The following is an 11127-nucleotide window of genomic DNA, read 5'->3' on the forward strand; positions in this document are numbered from 1 at the left end:
AAAAAAAAAAAAAAAAAAAAAACTAAAGCGATATGAAGGCCACGTTTTTTTTTTTTTTTTTTTATTCAAAACCTAAAAATAAATAAATAAATAAATGATAACCTTCGTAACCTTTCGCAATTATTATTATTATTATTATTAATTTTTTACCACGTGGTACAAATAATTATTCAACAATCGAGCAATTACGTCACAAATAACAAATTTTTCAATTTAACTAATGCGAGAACAAAAAGTATAAATAAATAAATAAAATTCAACCATTTATAACAAAAATTAAATAAACTAATTAATAAACCTAAAAATTACTTTTATTTGTACATAAATATTTATGTACAAATAAATAAATAAATCAATAAATAAATAAAAAACAATTCTCGTACGAAACTTTGCTATTCTAAAAAAAAAAAAAAAAAAAATTAAATTAAATAAAAATTGACGACAGGAAATAGAAAAAAGAAGAATAGTTATATGCAGGTGATGGTGAGAATGGGGGGCGAGGGGATAAAGAGAGAGAGAGAGAGAGAGAGAAAAATTTGAAAAATTTTGTCGGAAAAATTTAAAGCCGAAATTTTATTTAAAAAAAAAAAAAAAAAATCGGCAGCTATTTTCTCCTAAATATTTATTTCGCATAAATTTTCCTGACCGTTTTAGAATTAATCTAAACGTATGGCGTATTATGCGTCTTTGCCTTCTCCTTATTCTCCATCTTTCTCCAACTCCTCTCAAACCACCCCACCCCCCACCATCCCCCCATTATAAAATAAATAAATTTATAAAGCTTTGCACACTAATGTGTATATATTTACTTCGAGCGTTTAAATTTTTAATCACTCCATCTACTCTTTTTTTTTCTTTTATACAGAAGGTATGGATGCCATTTTGTAATTGAAAAAAAAATCCCTTTACTTAAGAATTGATTTCTTCCCCCCTCCTCCCTCCCTCCCTCTCCCCACCCCCCTTTGGGAGAAGTTGTTTGAAAACAACAAGGAACATTCATGGCGTTTAATTCGGATATTTACGAACGACTATCATCAAACTTCAAAAGTGCAAAAATGACTACGGAGAAAAGACAAAATTTTAATTTTATTCCCATTCACAGGCACCGGCATGCAACAGAGATAAAGACAGAGAAAGAGAGAGAAAGAGAAAGAGAGAGATAGAAAGAGATAGAAAACTCAACATGCATTTAGAAAATACTACCTTTGCCGGAGAGGATCGAAAGAGGTATCAAGGCCAAGGGCGGGGTGATCTTGACGATTGCCGCCGGCTGTCGATGTGGAAATAGATGCGGATTTGATGTGACCCTTGTTGACCCTTCCACCGGCCAAATTCTCATTAGTTCCCAATGCCGCACTGTTACACACACATACACGCACACGCATTAAACACATTTTAAATGTTACGAAACTTAACTTATGGTTAATAATAATAACACAAGACAAAAAAAAAAACGAAAATTAGTACTTTCTCATTAATATTATCATACCGTTAATATTATTATTATTATTATTATTACTATTATTTCTACTATTTTTTTTTTGTTTTTTACTTTTTGTTATTACCCGTCGTTAGTAAAAATTAAATGTTTATTTACTTAAGACAAATCACCATTACCTTCATCACAGAGCATTCAAATACAAAATCAACAGGAAAAAAAAAAAAAAAAAAATTCAATTTAATTTGGTTACAATTAAAAAAAAAAAAAGAAAATTTTGTTTTTTCCTTTCATCATCATCATCATCATCGTCGTCGTCATCATGACGTCATAATTTTAAAAGCATATTTGCAGTGCCGTAACAACCCCTTAAAATATTACCATTATTGAACCACAAAAGAAAAAAAAAAAGCAACTAAAATTTTTTCATTAAATGCAAAAATAACTCGAATGATTTTACTCGCGCGCATCTCCCCCCCACCCTTCCCACTCCCCGATCACGCTCCCCTTCATATTAACGTGTGAAAATTATTATTATTATTATTCCTCATATTAAATTCATGTTTTAACCTGTCGCTCCTCGTCAGCTAGTAGTAACCGTACAATAAAAACTTTTTTTTTTTTTTTTTTTTTTTTTTTACTAAGCATCATCATTTTAAAAATTGTAAAAGCGCGGGAAAAAATTTACTCGCACTTTATTATTATTATTATTATCATTTTAGAAAATGATTTTGATTTTTCAAACAACTCACACGATAGAAAGAAAAAAAAAAAAAAAAAGAAATAGCCTAAAATTTAATAGTATGAAAAACCCCGCTAACGTGTGCAAGCCTGAAATAAACGATTTGTAATACACACAAAAGGCAGGGAGAAAGAAAGACGTAAGGGAATTTCTGCATACCTTGGTGTACCTAAATCTCCGGTTATGTTTGTCTTTTCGTTAGAAGATGATTTCGCTTCGTAACTAATAGTACTACGCCGCCCGACGGATCCACCCGACGATAGATTCCTATTACCAGTCATGGTATTTGATTTAGTGACGCCGCGCGGCTTACCAGGACTTGCACCTGAATAACAAAGGACACAAAGGGTAAATGTAAATAAAAAGAAAAAACCAACGCTTGGGGGAAGGGGGGAGGGGGAGGGGGGAGAGAGAGAGGGCAGACCAGTGCTCCCTCTTCTTCATCATCATCACGTACTCGAATCAAGGGATGTTATATTGACTGAATTTTTGGCTGCGGTCGGTCTCGACGCTCCACCCCCGCTCGAATTGATTCTCGCAGTGTTTTCCTTTATGGTAGCCGAATCTACCGTGTTTTGCCGTTTGAAATTGCTTGCCGTCGTGTGGTTATGATTCGTTGCGTTCGAAGGAGTTGCCGGTGCTCCTCCTAAAATAAATTATTATTATCATTATTATTATTTTCCTTCATTTACGCAAAAACGTACTCACTTAACGAGTATCAAAAAAAAAAAAAAAAAAAAAAAAAAAAAAAAACGAAAAAAGACAATGGAACAACCTCTGTGGCAGGAGGATACCTCGTAAGCAGTGAATGGGTTATTTTAAGCACTGCTCTTGGCATTCTTGGGCCTCCAAAACAAACAAACAAACAAAAAAAAAATTTTTTTTATTTCTTTCACGTTGGCAACGCAGTCCAACTCATTAACTGAAAAAATTTATTTATATAACTGGAGGCCCTTGAAGCGCCCTGCCAAGATACCGGCTTACTAAAATATTAGTTATTATCCACCCTTCGTTTAGCTCCCCCAAAAAAAATAATAAAAAAAAAAAAAAAAAAAAAAAAAAAAAGCATTTAATAAACAGAGACGTGAACCTCGTCTATTAAGTCAAATAAATATTTTTCGTCATTTAAAAAAATCAAAACTGTAACTGTTTTCGCGCACGAAAAAAAAATTCATCTTTTTGTTAACGAATTCGTCAGTCCACCATTAAAAATATTCGTAAGTACGTTGTTATTGTCCCATTGTATTTAGTAATATAAAAAAAATTAATCCGATTATTATTAGGAGTGTTTACTACTACTATTATTAAAATTATTATTAATTATTTAATTAACGAATTGTTTCATTGTCGTTAATCGTTTTAGTGTTCGAAATTCACAACCAGAAAAAAAAAAAAAAAAAAAAAAAAAACCTGGTAAACCCCCCCCTTTTTAGTGAAAAAAAAAAATAATAATAAAATAAAAAGGCAGTTAAAATTTTCTTTTAAAAAAGAACAACGTTTGCCCGAAAAAAAAGCCTTAAAAAAAAAAAAAGAAAAATTTTTTTTTTTTTTTTTTTTTTGGGTACCCCCCTTGGGAATTTAACTGTCATCCTGGTGTCCTTTTGGGCCTTTTTTTTTTTTTTTTTTTTTTTTTTTGGTAATTATAAATTTGTTTTTGCATGTGATTTGGTGTTTATTAATTTACAAAAAAAATTGCTTTTAGTCAGTGATATGATATCACACTTTACAAAATCTTATCGTTATACGATAATATAAAAAAAAAAAAAAAAAAAAAATTTGTTATTAAACCTACAATAAGCCTACGATTTTTTTTTTTACGTTTTTTGCGTTCGCAACGAACGCATCTCGAGTGATGAGTAATGGCTACCGAAGGAAAAGGTATAAAAAAAAAAAAAAAAATGGATCTGCGTATGCACATTTAACAGCAAAAACAGTAAAAAGACAGTAAAATTCAAGTGTTGGTGGCCCACCCCCTCCAGCCGTCGCGGGCGCCGCACCCGGCTGGACCTCACGCAAGGTCTCACCGCCAGAAGATGCCCTTCTATTGGGTTTCGGATTTGTCGCCGAAATGGAACGATGAACACCTCGGTGTCCGTGAAGCGGAGATTGGGCGTTCCCAGCCGGCGTTGCTGCGGGTATGTTACATGACAGCGAACTACCCGATCGAGATCCGTCACTTTCCGGCTGTCGGAAGACAAAGACGCAGGAGACGTAGAAAAAAAATAAAATTTTAATTTATTACTCGAAACAACAAACAAACAAACAAACAAACAAAATTTCGACATTTTGTTTAAATAACGTAATAATAATAATAATAAATTTAACGAGACTCACGTCAGTGTTTTTCCTTCCCAATAGCAAATATGTCGCGAATACATCATCGTATTTAAACTGAGATAAACTATCTTCTATTTCGCCTCTGCTGTACCCCATTCCTATGAGGGCTTCTGGAACAATGGAGAGTAGCGGATAATCCGTTAATTAAATAAATTCACAACATCAAAAGCAGACTTTACTGGAGAACATAACCCATCTATCTATCTATCTAGGGGTAGTGCAAGCAATTTCATTTCATTTTACGTGTAATTGTGCACAATTAAAATTTACTTCATATCAATGCTAATCTATATCCTTAATTCAATATAAAAAACAAACTTTGAAATGAATGGGGAGGTGGTGGTGGTGGTGGTGGTGGAGGGTAACTAATAAATCACACCGAAACTATTTTTTTTTTTTCTAATGTTATTCTAAGGGTAGGTAAGGGAAAAGTATAGGATGCGTTAACAAACCCTACCGTAAAACTAAAACAACACAATTCAATCAATCTTCTAGATGACTGCGGCGGGGGGGGAAAACAAAAATTTTTTTTTTTTTTTTTTTTAAATACCCACCACCGACAATCCACGAGAACAACACGTACCTATCCTTTTATGGTCTTTAAAATCTGGTTCCGGTTCTACGTAAGGTTTAAGCTCGTCTTCCTCGTAGCCCACATTCATCCATTTATCTTTCATTATACTTTCTAACGAAGCTCTTCGAGCGGGATTCAAAACTAAAAACTTTTTAAGTAGGTTTTCACAGTCGGACGACATGTAAAACGGTATCCGGTATTTTCCTCTCAACACCCTTTCCCTCAGTTCTCGTAACGTTGAACCGTCGAAAGGTAAGGAACCACTCACTAACGTGTATAAAATAACACCTAAGGACCAGACGTCGACTTCGGGTCCATCGTATTTTTTACCTGGAAATAACAAAACGTGAAACATTTGATTAACATGATTCGCACGATGAGTACTGGGGGGGAGCGGGGGGGGCGGGGGGCGGAAAAAAAAGGAAAATTCTTGGCAAACTTTTCTTTTAAATTTCTTTCAAGTACCATAAACATGATGAAAAGTAGGGGGCGAGGCGAGAGAGGGGACGGGGCGAGAGAGGGGGCGGGGGCGGAGAAATCTGAAACGACTTGAAAAATAAAATAAATTTTTTTTTTTTTTACAAGACTCGACTATTGTTGTTGTTGTTGTTGTTGTTTTTTTGAAGGTGAGATAAAATTTAAAATTAATCAAAGATGATAATTTGATAAGTTTTGATAGTTTCACGGTCGTTGATGGTATCAGCGTAATTAGTTTGCACGATACCAACCGAGGGTGAGGGGGCGGGGCGGGGCGGGGCGGGGGAACGAAAAGAAATTAGAAAAAAAACAAACCTTGGAATAATTCGGGCGCTGCATAAGGTGGACTTCCACAAAACGTATCTAATTTATTACCAGGAGTAAATTCATTACTGAATCCAAAATCGGCTATTTTTATATTCATTTCACTGTCTAAAAGTAGATTTTCAGCCTGTGAAAAAAAAAAAATAATAATAATAATAATAATAATACACGTGCCTGTATACAAAATGACACACGAATAATAAATAAATAAAATAAATAAATTCACAAACCTTTAAATCTCTATGAATGATTTTCTTTTGATGACAATACTGAACGGCTGATACAATTTGTCGGAACTTTGCTCTCGCTTCTTTTTCCTTCATTCGACCGTGCATGACCAAATAATCGAAAACCTCACCCCCGCTCGCATATTCCATAACTAAATAAAGCGTTTTTTCCGTTTCAATTACTTGAAATAGTTTAACAATGTTTGGATGATCTAGCATCTTCATTATTCTAACTTCCCTAAATAACTGAAAAATAACAAATATATATATATATATTAATTAAATATTCGTAAAATTATTACTCCCTTATTATCATCATTATTATCATTGATACTTTTTTTTTTCTTTTCGAAACTAGTTAATTAAGAAACCTGTAAAATTATTAGATTATAAGAATAATTTGCATGAATAATAAATACTCCTTCATGCACCGCAGCTCATGACCCCCTTATTATTATTACAATTATTATTATTTTCCTTTTTTTTTTTGTTTGTTTATAAATAGTGATAATAATAATGAATTTCTTAGTTTTTCCCACGCAATTAAAATAAAAATTTATTTAATATTTATTTAAAAAAAAAAAAACAATTTTACGGAAACTTTACCTTTTGTAAACTCACTGGATTTAGCTGCGTCTTGTCTATAATTTTGATTGCTACCTGGAAACAAACAAAACAACAATCGAGTTATTAAAAAAGGGAATCAATAAAAATATATATATATACCTAGTCGTACGAAAAAAAAAAGAAAAACTCACTTCTTTTCCTGTGGGCACATGTTTGGCGAGTTTCACTTTGGCAAAGTTTCCCTTGCCGATAGTTTTGAGCAGTTTATATTTGCCTATGTGGGGCTCGTCAGATGTGCGACTCCTGGATGAAGAAACTCGACCGCTGGAGGATGTTTCGTTCGCCTGGAGGAAAAAAAAAAAAAAAAAAAAAAAATTTTTTTAATCATATAAATGAATCCATTATTTAATTATGAAAATAGTTTATATTTTGCATTAATGTTCGGCGTATCACGCGAGATAGACAACAATTTTATTATTATTATTATAATCCTTCCCTACTTCCCACACACACGCACACACGCACAAAATGTGTATGTGTGCATACATGTATCAATATAGATGCGTGTGCATGCACCATTTTATAATCTTATTAATTAACATTATTACACATAGTATTTTAAAAATGTCGGCCTTGCGAATTTAGAACAAAAACGAACCGAAAAAAAAAAAAAAAAAAAATTTTTTTCAAGTATTGATTTCCTTCCTGAATTTTAAAATTTTTATATAATTTCATCCGCGAAAAAAGCTAAAAAAAACCGAGAGGTTGTGAGGTCGTCGCGAGAGAAAGAAAGAGAGACAACCAACGAACGCACACGCACATACACACACACACACTCTCTCTCACTCTCTCTCAAAAAAAAAAAGAAAATTTCCCGCCATCGATCGATTTTTCCCATTTTTTTGTCATTGCCGCCTTGCGTTTCCCCGATTATTAAAATAATGACGAGTAAATTTTGTTTTTTTTTTTTTAAGTTGGCAATCGTGTTTATGCAGCATTTATTCCGTACCTATTCCACACGTTAATTTAATTACTTGCACGTGTAACTCTGACGAAATAATAATAATAATAATAATAATAATATTAAAAACTCATCATTATTAAAAACAATCATCATAAATTTTTAATTTCTTTTTGAAAGGCTTAAATTTAAACTTTTTAATATAAAAAAAAAAACTCGATTAAAAAATTTTTCCATTCTAAGCTTATTTCTCGATAATAATAAAACAAATCTCAACGCGAATCATTCAAACTCGGAAAATCGGAAAACTCGTTTTAAAATGCAAAATGTACAAAAAAAAAAAAAAAAAAAAAAAAAACAATTTTGTATAATTTAAAAGGACGCTTCAACAAAAATAATAACAATAACAATAATAATGATAAAAGTTCATAAAGAAAAAATTTTTTTTCTTCTTTCGAAAGGGGACAAAGACCGGAAGGGAAGGAGGGAGGGAGGGAGAGAGAGGAGAGAGAGGAGGCGGATATTTAACGAACGTTAAATGTTTTAAATGGAACAATCCTGAATATGTGTGAGAACCTGTTATTATAGTTAAACTATTAACCTAAAAGAAACTTTTTTCGTTTGTTTTGTTTTTTGTTTGTTTTGTTGTTTGTTTGTTTGTTTGTCGTTTGTTTTTTTAAATCTTATTTTTTTTTTTTTTTTTTACATTGAATCGATTCATCATCAGAATGTTTCTAATATTTAAACATCAAATTTTCATTTTTGATTTCGAATTTTCTTTTTTTTTTTTTTTTTTTTTTTGGTGGAGCTTCACGACTTCAAACATATTCATATAATAAATATCTTGGCTTGCTATTGAAAGACAGTTTTCCTTTTTTCCCTTCCCCCTCGCCTCCCCCTCCCCAGGAGGGTATATTTCTTCTGCTTCTTCTTATTTTTTTAAAATTTCCAAAAAGCTTTCATCAAAAAAAAAATTAAATTTAAACGTCAGGTAAAATAAATAAAAAATAAATAAAAACTTATGTAATTAAATTTTCCCTTCTACCTTTTTCACGGTAACTTTCCTTTCTTTTTTTATCATTATTATTAATATTTATTTATTTATTTATTTATTTATAGTTTGTGAACTTTCAAGTACTTTAAAATAAATACTCGGGTGATCAAAAAACCGTAAATTTTAAATTTAAAAAAAAAAAAAATCGTTACTTAATCGAACATGTGATTCGCACACACACGCAATTTTCCATTAAAAATTATTTTTATTCAATTTTGAGGGGGGGAAGAAAAAGAGAAAGAGAGAGAGAGAGAGAGATAGAGACAAGGGGACGAATGATGATATAGAGAAAGACAACGAACGAATCCACGTTTTTTTTTTTTTTTTTTATTTAAAATAAATAGTAGTTTTGACCTGAATGTTTAAAAAAAAAAAAAAAAAAAATTAATTACAAAAACATGATGATGGCGAGAGAATACAATTAATTATAAACTCTACGAAGGATTAACAGCCGAGTCCTCGCGAACCTTCATTTTTTTTTTTTCACTTTAAGAAACTCATTCTGTCGTTTAAATCATTTCAAAAACGAATAAATTTAATTTTAACGGGATGCCAACCTAGTTACTTATGTAATTACACGCGCACGCACACACACACACACACACACTTCCACAAACAGCCATCACGTAGAAGAAAGACATAATCGAGTGGAAAACCTGTAAAAAAAATTTTAATTTAAGTTTCCTACGATGTTTCCCCTCCCTCTCCCTCCCCCCCCCCAAAAAAAAAAGAAAGAAACTTCAAAGTGTATCATCAAAAAGTCGTGAGTTAAAAGTAGTGGTTAAAAAAAAGGGAAAAAGGGAAAAAGGAAAAAGGAAGGAATCGATTGAAAGTTCAAAAGTTATTGTTTGCCAAACGAAATCTCTTAGGGAAGGATTAAAAAGTTCAATTTTTATTTTTTCTACTCTTTTCCAAAGACAAGAAAATAAACTACAGAATGGATATTAAAAAAAAAAAAAAAAAAAAAAAAAAAAAAGAAAGAAAGAAAATTTTACAAGTCGATAGATAAACAATATTAATAAACCAACACACAAAGAAAGAAAACGCGTTCACATCCTCGCACACACGATCGATCACGCCTCGTAATAATAATAATAATAATTATCGATTAATTTTATTATTATTATTATCATCGTATCATTCTTCGTAATTAAACTAATACCTAAACTTCCCCCCTCCCCCCCATTCTAATTAACGCAACCAAGATACGGTTTTTTTCTTTTTTTTTTTTTTTTTTTTTTTTTTTTTTCTTGAAACCATTGAGGATTTTTACCGTGAGAACAACAACAACAACAAGTCACGGTCTTTGAACAAAATCAAGAGGATAGAAGAACAAATAAGATGAGAGGAGCAGGTAGGAGGGGAGGTTGGGGGGAAAGGAATGAAAATCAACAATGAATGCACACCAGGTCACTGACGACGATGACGATGATGACGATGACGAAAAAAGTACAATTTTATATAAGTGCGTGTGTACGTATGAATGCGTGCATGCGTGCGTGTGCGTGCGTTTATATGCGTAATATTCCGTTTTTTTTTTTTTTTTTTTTCCAAGAAAGGAAAATGATTTGTAAATTTTACCATCACGCATAATCTCAATTCGTTTTTTTTTTTTCCTCTTCCGCTACACGTTTTATCACCTTTGCCCCTATTACGGTACGCACATATACCAAATTTTTCTTTCACCTCTTCCTCCTCCTCCCCCTCCTCCTCCATACCTCAAACCGACCCAAAACAAAATAGTTTTTTGTTGTTGTCTTTATTTAGAATTAACCTGGCACCTCAATATATATGTATGTTTTCCGCATGAGTTTTAAATGGAAAAAATATAATTACTCAAGTCTCTTTTAAATGGCATTGTTTTCCTTAACCATGCATAATGCCATGTCACACGTGCGTGATTTTCTCTCTCTCTCTCTCTCTTTTGATTTCTAAATTCGCCCAATTGCAAAATCAACTACGTAAGATAATAGTCTCTTGATTGCTAATTAATGTTATTACAAAAAAAAAAAAAAAAAAAAAAAACTTTCATCCAACTTTCCCCATCACAGAAACACACACACAAACTTGTCTCCATTAAATACATTTTTGCAAAGTGATGATAAATTAATTCGTACATTTTTCCATTTTTCATTGTCAAAAAAAAAGACAATACAAAAAAATATTATTAATAATAATAATAATAATAATAATACATTGCGAAATCGTCAAATTTCTAAAAAAAAAAAAAAAAAAAAAAAAAAAAAAAAAAAAAAAAATCCCCAAAGTTAATTTCTATTATGTTGCGGCATCTTCTAATCAATTTTTAATGAACAACAACAACAACAACATCATCATCATCATCGTCATCGTCATCATTTTGACGAATGAAAAATTCTACCATTTACAAATTTACCTTTTGGCATTTAAAAAAATAATAATAATAA

At 31.7% G+C, this 11127-nt stretch overlaps 1 protein-coding gene across 1 annotated transcript in view; it reads right to left on the reverse strand.

Annotated features, from left to right (window-relative positions):
- Positions 1 to 7265, reverse strand: part of Phum_PHUM509230 (serine/threonine-protein kinase MARK2, putative) — a gene marked incomplete at both ends in the record, with an annotated part of 14617 nt that extends 7352 nt beyond the window's left edge. The window contains 10 exons of the mRNA XM_002430991.1: positions 2340 to 2505; positions 2638 to 2823; positions 4151 to 4364; positions 4515 to 4627; positions 5101 to 5421; positions 5884 to 6019; positions 6123 to 6365; positions 6726 to 6779; positions 6878 to 7030; positions 7233 to 7265. Coding sequence (XP_002431036.1) covers positions 2340 to 2505; positions 2638 to 2823; positions 4151 to 4364; positions 4515 to 4627; positions 5101 to 5421; positions 5884 to 6019; positions 6123 to 6365; positions 6726 to 6779; positions 6878 to 7030; positions 7233 to 7265 — 1619 coding nt within the window. The remainder of the gene's footprint in view (positions 1 to 2339; positions 2506 to 2637; positions 2824 to 4150; positions 4365 to 4514; positions 4628 to 5100; positions 5422 to 5883; positions 6020 to 6122; positions 6366 to 6725; positions 6780 to 6877; positions 7031 to 7232) is intronic.
- Between the last annotated feature and the right edge of the window lie 3862 nt (positions 7266 to 11127).

Source organism: Pediculus humanus, genomic scaffold, assembly GCF_000006295.1.
Source record: "Pediculus humanus corporis 1103172108279 genomic scaffold, whole genome shotgun sequence".
Lineage (NCBI taxonomy): Eukaryota > Metazoa > Arthropoda > Insecta > Psocodea > Pediculidae > Pediculus > Pediculus humanus.